Source organism: Magallana gigas, chromosome 2, assembly GCF_963853765.1.
Source record: "Magallana gigas chromosome 2, xbMagGiga1.1, whole genome shotgun sequence".
NCBI lineage: Eukaryota > Metazoa > Mollusca > Bivalvia > Ostreida > Ostreidae > Magallana > Magallana gigas.
In genome coordinates this window covers 55,852,735-55,870,581 of record NC_088854.1, presented here as the reverse complement: position 1 = coordinate 55,870,581, position 17,847 = coordinate 55,852,735, and the positions used below count along the sequence as shown (strand labels likewise).

Sequence of the window (17,847 nt, the reverse complement as noted above, 5' to 3'; positions counted from 1 at the left end):
CATGCCTATCTTTGTTTACAAATATTTCAAATTAAATGTCTTGGTCAGTAATAATATTGTCTTCCAGACCCTGGCTATTCCGATCGCAGGTACCGCGTTTAAGAGATAAATCTTTGTTTATTTACTTAGCCGTTAAATATTCTGTCGTGACCCGATACAACCAGGCTTCCAGACACATTAAATTTCATTCAACGAAACTTGAATTTCACGGGCAAATTGCGACAAAGTTTCTACTCCATTGCCCTCGTGAACTGGCGAACGACGTCTGTGTATCTCTCCTCTTTGTCTTCATTCATAAAATAATAAGATAGTTTAAAACTTTGATTATAGATTTACATAGAATTTCGGTCATGGAAAATTTCATTATTAATGTCCGAGACGTTTAAAAGTCTGTTGGTTGGGCATTACGTCATACCCTCCTCCCCCCTACAGTAGACTCGTCCGGTGATCACACGTGCTCTCGAAAATATTATTGCAGTCAACATTTGACAGTTGGTGATAGGGGTGCTACGTTTTAAGAATGTACGAGTAGCACCGTGTTGTGAATAAAAATACCCCGTGAAAGATATGTTTTGAATCCATCTTTTGCCAGCAACTCCCAGTGTACCAACGGACTGTTGAAAACACGGTGCGCTTTTATTAAAAGAAGAAAGAAACGGGAAAAGGTGCATTGGATGGTGTATTCTAAGAGCACTGTCACCAACGTCAAATAGATCCAGCCTCTGGATGGTTTTTTATTCAGATTAACTTATTTGGATCCTATTTGTTTTTACCATGTGGTATGGGAATATATTAGGGTTGGTTTTAACCCAAACAATATTTCTTTTGACACCGGTGCGGGGACAAGATCCAGGTACGTGTTTTATAGTTTATTTTTTTACCTGAGGGGGGGTATATGATGAAATGGTGTGTATTCAGTAGAGCATGTTGCATTTCCATTTGTCAAAGTCATCTTAGACCCGTAAGACAATTGTGAGGGCTGGTGTGGACCACAGTGACATCAAAAGGCTAATAAATCTGACCTTGTTTCACACCTATTTATCTCTGTGAACAGGTAGTCCGATCATCTTCAAAGTTTATTTACTCAAATTAAGTGTTCTCCGGCCATCTGCCTGTTCATCTGATCAAGACAAATATTTCCCATACTTTTGCTGCATTATCTAGCACAATGCGTCTAGGTTTGGAACTTCATCTTTTATTCATTTTACATGTGATTACCTGTTAACTGGTTAAATATAAGAACAGGTAAATATTATGTAACACGAGGGAATGTACATGCCTGAATTGGGAGAGGGCTTTATACATAAAGTGCTCCAATTTGCATACTGTAATAAATTTCCATTTTCCATGATATCAAGTATGTTCTTTAGAAGGCGTCTCCTAATATTCAACTTGTGTGACCCTCAGCCTTCTATTCAAATTACAGCAAGCTTAAGCTGTCTCGATGAATGCTAAAAAAATCTCTGTCAATGATTCCATGTGTGTGAAAGTTGTGCAAAGCTAAGCGCTTTTGTTGCTCAGAGATATGGCTTCTTCAATATAATGCATTACTGGGGGGAAAATTTACACATTGATTGATTATTCTGTGAAAAAGTCTGGGCATAATGACAAATTGACCATCGCCCTGACCACCTATGTGCTCCCAGCAGATGTGAAGTGCATTATTCTCTGACAATTAACTGGTGCTGGGCAGCAGGGAAAGTCAGGAGAACACATGGTTACAAAAGATAGCGAGTCTCTCCATCTTGTGCCCAAGCCAATAAGAAACTGGTACGCTGACCCTTCACTATAAATATACACACAGATTAGCAGATTAAATTAAACACCCTTTGCCATTGTTCATAAATCTTGAGATAAAATCTGTGTTATTAGTTTATGCAACATTCAATATAGAAGTTATAGCAAATAAAGGGATTCAAAATGTTCCAGACAAGTGGTCCTCTTTGGCCACTTGTATCTTTGTAATAGGTCAAATAGACCCTCGATCTCTAATGACCAAATAAGTAATCGGTTTTGTTCGTTATAATGTACATACAGTGTATTAAAGTTGTCGTAAAAAATAAGAGACTATCGGTTTAATGAGATTTGTTTATTTATTATGATTATAAAAAAAAAATGCTTTTAAATTTCTATAAAAATCTTTTAGAGAAAAAGTAGTTATAGCCAATCAGTTGAAATTAGATTATTTTAAATTGATAATGATCATAAAAAGCAGTAGAAAAGACGTCGACGGCATGTGAAGCAATAGAATGAGAGCATAATTTACTAAGTGACATCGAGGACAGGATCAGAATAATTTACATTGAATATCCACTACCCGTAAAAAAGTCAGGAATGAATACGAAGGTGGCCCTTTATTGGCTAAATAAAGATCTGTTAGGAGATCTTTTCTGCATAGCTATGCTAATTTTTTTTTTACTGAAAAAATATTTCAGTCATGTTGCTGTGAACAAAGGTTAAAATGTACAGAGATGACACAGACATATATCAAATGAATTGCTTTGCTGGTTTCCAATGTCTTGTTGTAATTAATACATCTGAATAAAAATTTTAATCGAAAATATGCAGAAGTGTCGGCAATGCAATTTTTAAATGTTTGAAATTAATTTATAGCTAAAAAAAATACAGAAATTATGTCTGGTTTCAAGTAAACAGCTTTGAATGCACATGTTAGGCACTTGGACAGCACTGGTAAAAGATTGTTGATATGCTGAAGTCTAGACTGTACACAGCAGGCATAAGACCATGCAGTGCTGTCATGGACATGAACTTGATTATATTAGTAGGTGGTTATGAATTAAGAGCAGCCATCAAACTATTAAGTGGGTATGTAGAGCAGCAGATTAAGTCCAAGTAGATTAGATTCTGCTTGTTTCTGTCTTTTCAGTTGATTGAAATGATCACTTTTTGATGCCCGTCTTTTGATTTTCTGTGTGGTCACTTTTTGAGAAAAATTTTCCCTTTAATTTGGCGAAAAACATTTTTTAAAGAATTAAATTATGAGAGAGTGTTCGAGAAATTTTTATGGAGATCCGTGTATCAATTTGGCAATAAGATATGAGAGGACTAAATACAACCCTATTTGATTCTGAATGATATACTTTGTGTAATTTGATGCCGTTAATTATATAATAAAGCTTTGATAACAGGGTTACAGGGACGCTGTTTTGTATTGGGGTGGACAAATGTTTACGGGGAGGATCTGGAACAGCAGGGTGACTGAGTATGGACAATGCTGAGGAGTCTAGGCCATCTCACATTACTATTGTCAGGGAGGGAGTTACACAATCTAAGGCTCTCTGTACTGTGTTATTACCGATACATTGAGAGAGCCGGCCAGTGGTCTGATTTACTGGGGGTCTCTTAATAAGGAAATTAAAAGGAAATAAATTAAACTAATCAAACTCAGAATTAGAGTTTACAAACAGAGCATGCAAGTACATGTATTCAAATATTGGGGTAAAGTTTTATTTTGGAAGGGGGGGGGGGGTATATTGTGTTATTTCAGAAGCTAGGTCAGGGTTTTGACATACATTAAGATCTCTCCCTTGGGGGCATACTCTAAAACCTGGCCTGGCCTGGCTTGGCCCCATTGGCCTGGCCTGGCCTCAAAGTTGGCCTGGCCTCACTTTTGGCCTCAAAATTGGCCTGGCCCCAAATTTTGGCCTGGCCTCAAAAATTGGCCTGGCCTCAAATTTGGCCTCTACAAAAATTTTTGGCCTCAAATTTATTTTTATATTTTCTTTACATATTTGACGTTTTTATTGATGTTTTATTGATTTATTTTCAATGCACATTAAACATCACTTTTGGTGCCTATAGTGTCTTAAAGTGATAATGTATCAAAAATAATAGTTACAATTGAAAATATAGTACTAACAATGTATATCTATGACTAAAAGTATGTTGAGTAATCAATTCTAACAGATTTTTATTCAGTATGATTTAAATTCTTAAGAACTTAAGAATGTGATTTTGCCCTGCAATTGTATAACGATGGCATGTTTTTGCAATGTATTTAGATCAAACTGCTCTCAGGATCAGACACTATCCATGCAACTCTTCTTTTACCAACGATTGTTTGAGAAAAAAGTAATGGAAGAGGCCAATATTTGTTTATTCTATCAAAAATCACAAAATGTTCTGCTTTGTTCAAATTCCGATGATGACAATTCCCCATAGGAGAACAATTATTTCCTAAGTATACAAGCAACACATACAGGAAACTCTACTCTATAATCAGGAGGTGATGAATTAATGAACATCACCGGGTCAAGCTATCGAGGGATGCAGTGTTGCAGTCGTTCACAAATGCCATTAATTAAATTAGACATGTGAAATGTTAAACGGCAGGATAGGCAATGAATCTGACCTCAATGTAGCAGATTGGGGACAGAAAAGGTTGATATTGAATTTCTGCTGCGGAGAGAAATTTGGGCTTGATTGGTGTTGACAGGTAATGTAAACAAACAGCAGATTTTAAAGTGCATTACACAGTGATAACAATTTAATGCTATGTACCAGCTTACAAATGTTTTGGATATCAATCAGGTCAGTCTCTTAAAATGATGTTTAAATTTTAAATGGGAGATGGGAGTGACAACTTAATCGCTTTAGTATTGGGAAAATCTATTTCTTATGGTAGGAGCAGTGCTGTGCATGCATGTCATAGGTATTTTTTGTGTGTTTAGACATGGATTAAAGTAATTCAACTTGAAAAATCGGTCATCTTGTCAAATATATATTTTCATATGATTATTCCTTAAGAATATTCAATTTCTGAAAAAAATCAATAAAAATTCAATTTTAATCTAAGAAAATGAGAAAAAAAGAAATTTTAAAATTTGAGGCCAAAAATTTTTGAAGAGGCCAATTTAGAGGCCAGGCCAATTTTTGAGGCCAGGCCAAAATTTGGGGCCAGGCCAATTTTGAGGCCAAAAATGAGGCCAGGCCAACTTTGAGGCCAGGCCAGGCCAATGGGGCCAAGCCAGGCCAGGCCAGGTTTTAGAGTATGCCCTCTCCCTTGTAGCTGTTGTTCTGTTCTAAGTCAGTTAAACAGCCTACATAAATTGTTGAGACATAAAACCCCAATAAAATGTCTTAGTAAATGCATCGTGTACTTATCTAATGAACAGCTGAAGTCCACATGGCATAAAAATGTCAAGATACTACGACCTAGTCTTTGATTCACGGAAAAATTTCTGCAGTAAACAATGCACACATTTCCTCTTTTATTTGGAGTGTACATGGCTAGGGGTTAGTGAAATCATGGGAAACATTTTGACATATCATTTAGAAATTACCTTAACTATCCCTATGTACAACCATTAATCCTATTCAGTTTACAGATGAGAACAGAGATAACAGTTATGACTAGAAAGTTAAATACCAAAAATGCGATTTAGAGTGAAGTCAACTGAATTAGAAGTAATTATTGGCCTTTCCAGAGCTTGGTTTCAAGATCTGATACACTTAATATGCAGTCATGCAATTTATTGCCTTGATATGCACAAAAAGAAGTTAAAATTTTTATCAATGAAATTTTGCACACACAGCTGCTTGTTAAGTCTTGATGTTTTGCCTTGATCTTTAGACAGTAGTATGTATTTTTCTATGGTGGAAGCCTCTGAGATAGGACTCTTTTAATCTTGATGTTCTGTCTGAAAAGAATGAGAATTAGATACAGATTTAAGTAAGCAAAATGCAGAACAATAGAAAAAAGATACTATTAATGCCAAATTGGATGACAAGATAATTAACAAAACCATTCTGCATGTGATCTTTGTGTTTGTTCATTAGCCTTGTGAATCAGACACTCCTTCATTAAAGGTGCATTTAACTCCCAAGATTGCTGTTAGATTATCCATTAGTCGATTGTCTTTGGGGTCAGAGATATCTAACCCTGTTGAGGTTTTCTTCATCACATCCAGCCTGATTTTGAAGAATCACGGCATTATGAATGAATCTGAGACATGAGCTTTAATTTTGAACTGGGAGGACCCGAGATTACAGGACAATTAAACAGCAGGTGTTGACCCTAGTCAGAATAGGTATTCTACATTTAAATTTGTAGTGTAAATGTTTTCAATGATCTGTCATATAGCTCTGAGATAAAAATCAATCTGACCTGGGAATTGGCCCAAATTCAAGTACATTCTGCAATGGTTTTACATCCCTTAACATTCAACTTAAGCTATGCAGGATTTCTTTTCTTTCAGATATGAATTGTACATCTAATATGTAGTACAGGTCGATGGTTTGAATAAAAAATAGACTGACATTTTGATCTTCTGCAAATCATTCTGCATTAGAGATACATAGGATACCTGAATTTAATGAGTTTCTGGATATTTTGCCAAATTTGGTTGCACATAGGCCTTCTGAAGTGAACTTAATATTATGTTACAGTATTATACCATCATTTTGATTATGAATTGTGGACATAATTAGTTGCGTTTTCTTTCTCACTCTTTCTAATTGATAACCAGATCCACGCCTCTGCTGCTTTGATAGCTCCGGTTTATGTCTGAGTTACTGTGTCAGGTTGGTGTGTTCTCTTCTGAGAGTCTGGCAAAATCATGCTTTGTTCCAAGACATCTGATGGCTCCCTCTGATTCCTGCAACGGCTGGATGAAAGAGAAAGAGAGAGGCAGCCTGGCTCACTGGTCTGATACACATCATTGTGTATTTTATTGTGCCCCTGTATTTTGGTTTGGCATCAGCACTACAATTTTATAACAACTTGGTTATTAGGAAAACACTATCATTAATAAATTATATCATTATGAAGGAATTGGTGCCTATTCAGCATGAGTATTAAAATATACAGACATGTCAAAATTCTGACAATCTCTAGAAATGAAACTTTTTTTTGATTATCAAATTTTCTCATTCATTTCATTTCAATAATGGATATAGTGAAAAATTTGAAAATAAATTCTGTTGAGTATTTAGTTACTGGCTTAATTTTCTACCATGTGCTTATCTAGGTTAACATGGACTGGGGTATGTTTGGACTGTGAAAGTTCAACCCGTCTGGCAAAGGAATTATGAAAATTCACGCAGGCTATATAAATTGCAGGGAGTATTGAGGTGTGAATTATTAGTGCATACTTCTAAGGAAACGCAGTCACATTATATACAGGTGAAAATAAATCCACGCCCCACTCTTAATGAATGAGTGTTTACTGTTATTGCTTAGTACCAAAAGAGTGTGTTTAAATGCCCATTGTTAGATATTAAAACGGTAAACTGTGCTCGCATTGAAGTCGAACCGCCTGCATTGAAGTTGTACGATGGTTGGTGCACTCGATCGGATGGTGTATGGTACGATAGGGTCTGCTGACTGAATTATGGAAAGAGTGACTGTGACATTAAAAAAAATTCCATCACCAGATGTCACTCCCACTCAAATCTCGCTGAGCTGGAATGGAACCAGATTTGCGAAAAAATGTCTGGGATTGAATCCTTAACCGCTCTACCTGCACTATTTTTGTAAATGACAAATATGCTCAGTGGTAATAATCTCAGTGTAAACGTATTCAAGCAAATACTCTGTGGCTTGCCGGATTAATTTGGTAAAGCCTGTTTCTTTGGAGATTTTTTCTGTATTTATTTAGGATAGGTGACATTTTTTGTCTGACCCTTAAATTGCCCTAGAAAATTTTTTTTTGCAGTAGATAAATGAATGAATGAAAAATCCAAGCAAAAACCTCAAATGTGTTTCTGTGTTGGATGTTTGGGATTGAGGAAGGTCTTGGGTTTTGATGGAGGCCAGATTTTTCAAAATTTATTGTTACCACATTTAACCAGTAAGACATAAATATGAAGACTTTTCTTCTCTGATCTTATAATGATGTGTATTAATATGAGAAGGTTTGTTAAAATGTTTCATGGTAAAATCTGGAAGACATACCCGGTAGCCTAATCTAGCAGTTTTGGGAGGATTGAATGATTGATAGACAAATACCTCTTAACTAATGATATCCTTCAGAACAAAATGGTTTCCCTACCTATTTTCACTGAGGACTAATTGCTAAGTACAACTTGCATTCATTGGTACATGTCTTTAATGTGTGTATGGTGAATATTCCAGTGAGAATTTATGTAGATATGAAATGTCAATTTTTTTTTAATTTTTGAATTTCAAAATCAGTGACTGAATCCTTTTCTCAGTTTCATGGCAAATTAAACTTGTCCTAGGCCGGTCACACTCGCTGAAGAGGCGCATTATTTTGTCTTTTGTCACAACTTTAGTTCATGTGTCAGGTAAAGATTTCACACCATATTTGGTTTCATGAGTTGGAACTATTGACCCTGAGGTTAGGGAATCACTGGTTTAGACACTTTGTGTCAGGTCTTTTTCACGATGGACAGGAGAACCAGCAATCCCTTACTTTCTTTGGAAATTCAATCCAGGTTTAAGATCAGTAATAATGAATGTACAGGTGCATTCAGGTGTCTTTACACCTCTCCAATCAATGTCTGATGGGACCAGCTTCTACAGAAAAACCACAGGAATTCTTGGTTTGAGGGAAGAAATTAATTTGATGCACATCGAAAAGAAAACTTGAATATACTTAACTGCTGAGTTCCATAAATAAATATATTCTATGTAAATTTTTAGACAGGTGTAATGTGTTTTGCTCTCATTTTGAAACATAAACCATCAACCGGAGAAAGTTAAAACTTTAATAAACTGTACTTATTTAAGAATACATCAAATTATCAGCATTACAGGAAACTCTTATAAGCTGGCAATGTCATAGAAAAAGACAATGTTGGTACTAGAGCTAGTGAATAATGCATCTACCACTGGCTTGGTTCTGTCGGGTATCAAAAAAGGCGACCAGCAGGCTTAAAGAAAATCAAAGTACTGAAGAACTGGCGGGAGTTGATTTTGTCGATGTTTATTTATTTTAAAATCAATGATATGTTATTTTGCATGACAAGTACATGTATACGTAGTTTCTAATTTGAATTACGCATATTTTTATATTATGAATTTTTGAACCTTTTCGATTAGAATGTCGAGAAACCTCCATATGAATCATGTTAAATAATATTTAAAGATAAAATTAATTCAATCAAACTATGTATCAGTGTTAGAAATATTTCTCGAAAATTGTATGGATCCAAGCAATATTGAACTCTAGTCTCGTTCAACCAATTGCAAACGCTCGGCTGACACCGTAAATCTCCGACAAGGGTTTACGGAGACAGCCGAGCGTCGAGTTGAACGAGACTATATTGAACTCTGGCGTAGGAATACATACGACTACAAAAAATATTTAAATTGTTCGTCCCATTCAAAATCTGACTATTTTTAAGGTATTTGTAAATAAGTTTCCTTGAAAAACAATGCTTAAGCATACATTACATCGAATTCATCAATTATTTTCAAGAACTAAGTCTTGTCAGGAGCAATGATTTGTGCTGAGGTCCAAACACTGTTTCACTTTCGGTTTGTCCGCGTGACTGCATAGGAGAGTTGATTTAAAATCAACTCCCAAAAAGGGAAAATGGCTCCAACTTTTGTTGTACATGACTGAAGTGGAGTAGAAGTTCCAAGTGTTCTGTCTGTTTCATGCTGTTGCTTTGCTTACTTGGTGTACATGGCTTGTCTTCTGTCATTCAACAGGGACAAGTTCACAACCATGTTATGCAATATGTATGAAAGATCTGACTAAAATAGATTAAATTTCGGAGGATGACTAAAGCAAACTGAAGCTTGTAGGGGACTCTGAACAACTCTAATCCTGGCCACAATGTACATTGTTAAATCCAGCAATATTGCAGTCTGTCAATTTTGTTTTATCACAAGAAGGCCTTATTAAACAGTGCAAGCAAATTCCTTGAATATCTTAAGAGGAGATCATGAATACAGTAATGATATATTTTAATGCCTTCTGGCGTATTCAAGCTTTACACTGTTTCATTTAATATTACATTGTACTACAATGAGGTTGGGCCATATGACATCATTTAAGAGATGAACTGGGTTTAACTTGTGTTCATTTAATGAGACATTATTAGTAAAGAGAAGATAAAGGGTTGAATATCTTGAATAAGAAGGTTAGACTCAACATCAAATTGTGAAATTGTTTAACCATCTCATTTTGACATCACACCCACAGACAAACCAATTAAAGCAATAATCTGCAGCTAAAGGCTTCAACTGTCTATTCAGACCTAGGACATTTAATTTGTGTAGATGACATAGATTCCACATTTAATATAGACGGTCACTGACCCCAATTTTGTAATAATACGGTCGCAATGAATTTCAAATGAGGTGGTGTACAATTGCCTTTTATAATCTGAATTTCAAACTCATGTGAGAATATCAGGAGAGCTAATGGACCAGAGGGGAGGAGAGGATTGGCTGAGGCACCCTATAGACCCATAACTCACCTTCCTGCTCGGTCAGTTCCCCAACTTGATAATTTCTCACAACCAAATCTTGGAATCTTGGTGGATCACTTACAGTTTTAGGTTGTTGGAGGTTAAGACAGAGGATGTGAACTCTGAGTTTCACTGACCTTAATTACTTTATTGCTAAGGTTATATACATTTTTTGGGATTGCATTGTAACACACATTGATAAAATATTACTCTTTTAGACGCATACATTTTTAATTTATTTTATAAGAAAAAGGGCCTCAAAGGACTACAAGATTGCTGTTCATGCCTTTACAATTTACCATATATCCGGTAATTTTCGCTATGATCTAATTTTGGCTTTTTTGACGACCCCTTTTAATTCGCAAATATTGGAATACGCAAAAATTATATCCTGTATAATTTTCTATAAGAAACTTTTTATATCGCAAAAAATATCTGCCGCAAATTAAAATTGCTACAGATTTTCCCAATTTTCAAAATTTCGTGACATACAAAAAAACCCGGATATACGACAATTCACAGTAAAAAGTGTACAAGACAGTAAACTGTGCATCATGTCTAGAGACCCATTGCTCTTTATTGCTGTCATTTAACCTACAGGGGTGTAACGCTGGTACTGCATGGCATACAACATGATTTCTCATCTCGGTGTTGAATGTCAGGCACAGGCTAATTGTTACAAATTATGAATATATGTTGGTGGGATAAAAATGAAAGTTAAAGGAATATGCTATTTTGTTCTTAGTCAATACAGTGTACTTGTAGGACTCAATATTCATGCAGTTAATAGACCCCAAGGAGCCTATTATCTTTACCCTTTTGAAGATCCATGCAGTACGCTTTTCTGTAATAATGTGTACTGGTGCAGATTGGTTTGGTCAGGAAATGTCTGCGGTATTCAGACAATGAATGAACTCTATAGTGCCCTCTGGATGAAACAGCTGCTGTAAAAATCTACATACAAGCTTATTTGTTTTTTGTTGCCACCTGGTGGGGTAAACAATAATTATATTGTAACCTAATCATGGCCTAAGAGGGCAGAAAGTGAGTGACCTATTGGGGAGAGGGGGAAAAGAAACCGAGCCAGGGGGAGTGATCGCTGTAGATGTACTTCCAGTCCACCACACAGAGAATGATGTTAACTGCTCCGCCACATGACAGGCCGGGATAAGTATGAAATATGCTTTATGTCCCATACACCAGTCTCTTGGTTATTGATAAGATTTCTGGGAATGTAAGCATGTTAATAAATGGTGCATTCAATGTAAAGGAAACAGTTGGGGGTTTATGACCCACGGAGAATTGCAGTTTGCACAGGGAAGCAATTGATGTTTGCTGGTTTTTAAGTACAATTTAAGAATAAAAATGACTCTTCCCATTTGGCAATATCAATATTGATAGGGTATATAAATCCTGAATGATAATTTTTCAAGAGATCTTCATCAGGTCATGAATATCAAAAGGGGTTTTTGAAATGAAGTATGATTTTTGTACCGGGTTAGAAATTAAAGGGGTATAAAAGGCAGTTTAAAAATCTTAAAGGCATTACAATTGCATTGAAGGAGCGGACTGAATCAGCTCAAGCTAGACTGACAGTGGCGAGGATTTATCTAGAACTGACACAGTCATGTGGGGTAAACACCCATTGATATGCCAGAAAAAAGGACCAAAGTTATCAATATTCTGCATATGTATCTGCAGTTTAATAAATACATCTGACCTTTGAGAGGTCTTTTTCAGGTTTGAAAGCGAAAAAAGATTTTGGATGAAAATCAAAAACCCAATATCATGTACAAGCACTTGGCTGTCCCATAAAGTATTTGTTTAGGTCTCCTGAGTGAGCCTTTCAATAAGCAGTATTAGGTATTCCAGGTAGCAATAATTTGTTTAAGATTTGAATACCTGTGTGGTTTTAACACAGTGTACGCAGTTTGATGTTGAGGTCACACTGTCTGGCTGTCTGTATTTACATTGGTTGCAACACCCAGTGTCTATTAAATCCCCTGTACCAAGGTGCTCCAGCATTGCACCTTCGCCTTGGGAAACCAGTGACTCAAGTAGAAAAAAAAATGGGATAAATTTTGACATGATTATTTATTCAGCGAATAAAATTTGACAGGACAAATTAACAGAAATTTGAGAAATCTTTAAATGATTGTTGTCCAACAAAGTCTCAATTAATCAATCTTTCTCTCTGTACAAAAGATTGCAAGATTGTTTTAGTGTGATATTCAATTATGAACCAATTTATCAAAAGTCTAGCACAGGTGAATTTCCTTAGAAGATATTTTGTTATTGGGAATAAAAATTCAAGGTGTGTTTAAATGTAGGGGGAATAAAGCTCTAACTTTTTTTCAATTATTTTTCCAATCGATCGTGGGTTTCATGACTGAATATATGCTAAATCCTAATACATGTCATGTGTTAGAAAGCAATTCAAGGATGGTAAATGATGGTTGGGATTTTTGGAAAAAAATCTTTCATGTTAGCTATTTTAAATTCTGGTCTTATCAAAGATATGTTCACCAGTTGTTAGTCCTGCTTGAGTTATGCATGTATCTGCATTTATTTATTTCAGGCATATTTCATTGCATACTAAATCTTAGATTAATTGTCACTGCAGTGTTTTGATACAGATAGCATAATGATAGGTTTTTTATGGCCGAATCGATTAAACATGCCTTTTTACCTAATTTTGAATACAAACACACCAAATTTCTAATAGTTAATTAATGCGCACACAATTACCTTGCATACTATCAATTTTAAACACAGATAAATGTGATAGAGAGGGGTCAGTTTGTTAAAATGTAGCTTCATTGCTTATGAATATTACTACATTAAGAATTTAGGCATGTTTAAGTTTATATACCCTAAATTTTCATGAAACTGTTTTTACTATTTCAGATGGGACAATAGATTTACTGTCAGCTATTGGAATCCCCGATAGTAAGCGAGGAATCAGCTACAGCGTAGGGTTGGATGGGGCTCCAGCGTTCGAGTTCAAAGAAAATGCTGTTATTAAGGAACCTGCTCAAGCATATTTCAAAGACCAAATTTATAAAGACTTTGCCATTGGTATAACTGTGAAACCTTATAAAAGAACTGGTGGATTTTTATTCGCAGTGAAAAACCTTTATAACACTGTGGTACAGTTTGGTGTCGAATTGACAGGGAACCAGTTGAAGTTACATTATACTCTAGAAGCTCGCTATGCAAAGTCATCCACTGTCATCGCTACATTTGACATTGGAGATATTTATAATAAATGGACCAAATTGTCAATAAAAGTAAAAGATAATGCAGTGACATTATATAAGAATTGTGCCAATTTAGGATCTGTAGCGGTCCAAGGGGGAGGCGGACCAATGGACGTGGAGGGGGGAGCCAACTTGTATGTGGGACAGGCAGGGGATAACTTCAACAATGTATTTGCTGTAAGTCCTGTTTGTTTTGCTGCACTACTTGAATTTAAGTGGTTCTTGTGTAATGGCATTAACTGTGAGATGACCCGTGGCATAAAGCAGAGTGTCTACATCCTCCAATCACTACTTGATCTACATTTATTTAGGAACATTGCAAGCTTATGACTTTCCACCCAATTGAGACCAAAATAGAAATGAGCTTGATGCAATAAACATTGAATCTTTTGTAAGTCCTGTTTGCAGAACAAATTATATATAATCATTTGAGAAATGTACTTATGCTTGCTGGCCATAGAGGCATAACAAAAAACCAAAAGTTTTTAATTTACAACACTTTTATTTCTGTGTAAGGAAACTTTTTTGATAACAAGCCTTGTTATCCTGGTTTCTTGTCGTGAACCAGTCCTTTTTATATATATATATATATATTATATATATATATATATATATATATATATATATATATATATATATATATATATATATATATATATATATATATATATATATATATATATATTCTTGCGAAATTTAATGAAAAAAAGTTGTCAAACAACAATTATTCACGGCAAACCAGTTTATCACTGATAAATCCCAGTACATTGATAGGAAGTAATTGCAAATAAAGTGGCTTTTTAGTAGTACATTGTATCCAATTTATTTCATCTAAGAAAACAGTGTGAAATGAAAGTCTGTGAAAGGATACAAGACTTTGACTAATGAAATCATAAAAGCAAACTTTGGACTTTCAGAGGATGCAAAATTCAAAGTCATTAAAATTAAAAGAGTAATTGAAAGAATTTTCTTAATTTTCTCCAAGATTGAAATGATGACAAAGGTAGAATATTGATGTTATGGAAGTGACCTCAAATAAGCAGGAATGTGATTAATATCTATACAAAAGAATGATTACCAACTGGTACTAAGGCAATATATTTTCATCATGAAAAAAGATGATTCGGCAAATAATTCAAACAAGCTTCATGAAGTGATTAGTATTGCACGATATCTCATATTTACTTTGTTTATATATATCACCTATGTTTTATAGCTGAGCATGGTGAGAAACAGGGAATTTTATTAGTAGTCTAGAATGTTTTTAAAGCAATTTTAAATTTCTGCCCTTTTTTAAATTTCCATCCAAGAATAATACACATATATTGACTGGGGTTTTCGGGCAACATTGATTATGTTAACCCTCTAGGGATAAAATATATCCTGACTCTAAGCAAAGGGCAAAATTTTTGTCCCAAGAGGGACAATGTTGCCCAATACACAGTCTCGTATCTTTCTTTTTTTTTTTGATATGAAAAAAAAAAACAAAGCAAAATTCAATAAAAGGTTTGAAATCAAATATTGATTAAAGTAATTTCTCACCATAGATATTATGAGTTATTCAGTTTTTGCACTTGGTTCATTTCCTAAATATCAAATGGTTTCTGTCGCTCATAGGAATTGCTTTACAGATGTTCTTCTCTGCAACAATTGGTAAATCCTTGTATCTCTGCTACATTGCACACTTCTTGTGTATTTGTCTTGACTACCTAATTGCCTATTATGTCATCATTTTTTATTTGAGTTGCAAAGCTCTATTTATGCCACTGTAATGAATCTATGATTCAGAAGTGATTTCTTAAGAAGATGGGAATATCCTCTTAATATTATTTCAAGTACGGTATTAAAAATATTGACTGAAATATGTTGTTCGTACAAGCTAATATTTCACCTGTTGACTAATTTTGCTGTATCGATCCTATAATGAGAATAATACTGAATTTAACAAATTAGATTGTTATATTCAGTACTATATAAATTTCCCGCCATTTCCCACCTTTCCAATAAATTGCTTCTGATTTGTAGATAAGTTGATGGTGACATAAATATTAAAACTTTGCGACTCCAAAACAATAAAGATGATGTCTTAATAGGCAATCAGTTGAGGCAAGTATTGGTACATTATGATCAAGGAATGCACAATGCACAAAATTGCTAGCTATAACAGAAACAAAGATTTGTGGATTATTGAGAAGTAAAACAGGGTAGAACATCTGTAGCAATTAACTCACAGAGCAGCAGAATGTCACCAGTTAACGTTTGATGCTGAGGATATTCAGAAAATAGACTAAGAATAAATTTGAACTCATGAATTCTTTTTTGATCTGAGAAATTTAATAACAGCAATTTTTATTTTTTATTTGTTTCTTCACATACTTAAAGCTGCTTGGTCCGATTTTATATCAAATTTTATGCACGCTTTTAAACGATGGCTATGCTTAGTATATGTATAATAATAGAGATTGCAGTAGTTTTTCCAATCAATTGTGCCAAATTTCAATGAAGAAAAATACGTACAAAATTTGCTAACAAAACAAACGACATAAAAAAGTACCGCGTTATTTCGCCTCATGTTAAATTTTACCCCTGACGACGAGACGGGTATGGTTGTATTACGACTTTGACAGCGCTTTAGATAAAGGTCGAAATGATTAGACAAATTACAAATAAACATGTGTACGTTTTGTTCGCTAATATTTCTGAAGTTTGCTTTCTTTACAATCGATGCATAGCATGCGGGTTGAATAACCCCAATCATTCGGGGGACGAAACCAAGCGGTTTCCTTTTCTAAACATTCCCGTGATGCATTTTGGTTTGTTTTTTCGTTTGCCCAAAAAGAAATTATTTTTATTTACTTTGAATATTTCTAACTTTGAAAGGACATTGATTCTGCTGGTGTAAATAGGAGAAAGTCCATAACTTTCTAAGATAAATGGATTGTATGGGGAAAAAATTGATACTGTAAAAACAAAAAAATCGGACCAAGCAGCTTTAACAAATGTTGACTCTGTTTTCAGGAAACATTGAATATACTGCCCTTTGCTTTGTATATGTGGCAAAATTTTTGTCCCTTTTGTCATGAATATTACTTTAAAAATAAGTCATGTAAGCAATATATTTTTTAAAGGTCACTAAATAAAGAAATGATTGTACCCTCTGAAAAAGATAAATGCTAAGTACATATTAAGGTGGCCATCAGTTCCAAAGGGAGTCTTGCTACTCTTTCTCAGTGACAGGTTAGTGAAACCTCCTAGGTACCTCAACAGGTTCTGTGTTGATTCAGCAGTTAGTCACAGAGTTCCCAGACACTTGTCTGGCATATACCACAGAACCCTGATCATCCCATGGGAATGTTTTTAAGTCGATTTATACAACTTCTCCTTTAGCTGTCTAAAAAAGCTGCCTGCCTTTGTCAATTTTTAACAGTGCCATAAATGTTTATTAATGACTAGTGCACTGAGTGTCACTCAGAGAACAGGTGCCCTTTTTTGAGATCTTGAGTAGTTATATATATATTTATATATATATATTTATGTTGACTGCATGCTTGAACATGTCACATTGCATCAATTAAGTGTCGGTGTCTCAGTCTGTAATTGATTGTTGCAGGGAGCCCTCCAAGAACTGAAAGTATATAAAGAGCCAGCTGAAGCCGAGAACTTTGATTGCGATGATCAGGTACACCTCACTATTAGCTCACCTGGATAAATTTAAAAAAGACTCCAAGCACTAACAATATTTAACATAAGTATCTAAATGCTAATAAGTATCTAAATGCTGCCTGAAAGGCCTTTGCAAGCCAATTTTTAGCTAATATCAAATCAGAGTCCTCAGGCATTAAAACTTTAAAATTTGGATATTGTTAAAGGTAAAATGTATTTTAAATAAGATTTTAAATGTGTTAAGGTAAAAATATTTGTTCACATAATGAAGATGAACATAATATGCATGATGTTGAAGTGTAATGTAAAAGACCTGGTTGACCTTTGATTGTTTTGACAGCTTTATGGAAGTGGATCGGGGTCATCTGGAGACGACAAAGATCCGGGCGAGCCTTTTATTCCTCCAATCACTCCTCCTGTATGTACAAAGGAAAAATCTATTGGAAAGAAATCCAAAAATTTAACTTAAAATTCCTTATTAAGTGGTCTTATTATATAAGTAATAGAGAAATTAATGTAT

At 34.8% G+C, this 17,847-nt stretch overlaps 1 protein-coding gene and 1 long non-coding RNA gene across 5 annotated transcripts in view; one reads left to right on the top strand and one right to left on the bottom strand.

Annotated features, from left to right (window-relative positions):
• Nucleotides 1–623: 623 nt before the first annotated feature.
• Nucleotides 624–17,847, top strand: part of LOC105339436 (collagen alpha-1(I) chain) — a 31,950-nt gene continuing 14,726 nt past the window's right edge. For all 4 annotated transcript variants that reach the window (XM_011444985.4, XM_011444983.4, XM_011444984.4 and 1 more), the window contains exons 1-4: nt 624–853; nt 13,312–13,841; nt 17,275–17,343; nt 17,668–17,745. In XM_011444985.4, coding sequence (XP_011443287.3) covers nt 775–853; nt 13,312–13,841; nt 17,275–17,343; nt 17,668–17,745 — 756 coding nt within the window. In that variant the 5' untranslated portion in view covers nt 624–774. The remainder of the gene's footprint in view (nt 854–13,311; nt 13,842–17,274; nt 17,344–17,667; nt 17,746–17,847) is intronic.
• On the bottom strand, nt 5,219–7,098 carry LOC136272517 (uncharacterized). Its single transcript, XR_010710524.1, has 3 exons — nt 6,975–7,098; nt 6,469–6,724; nt 5,219–5,660 (listed from the first exon to the last, which is right to left on the bottom strand). It is a non-coding gene; the product is annotated as an uncharacterized lncRNA (long non-coding RNA).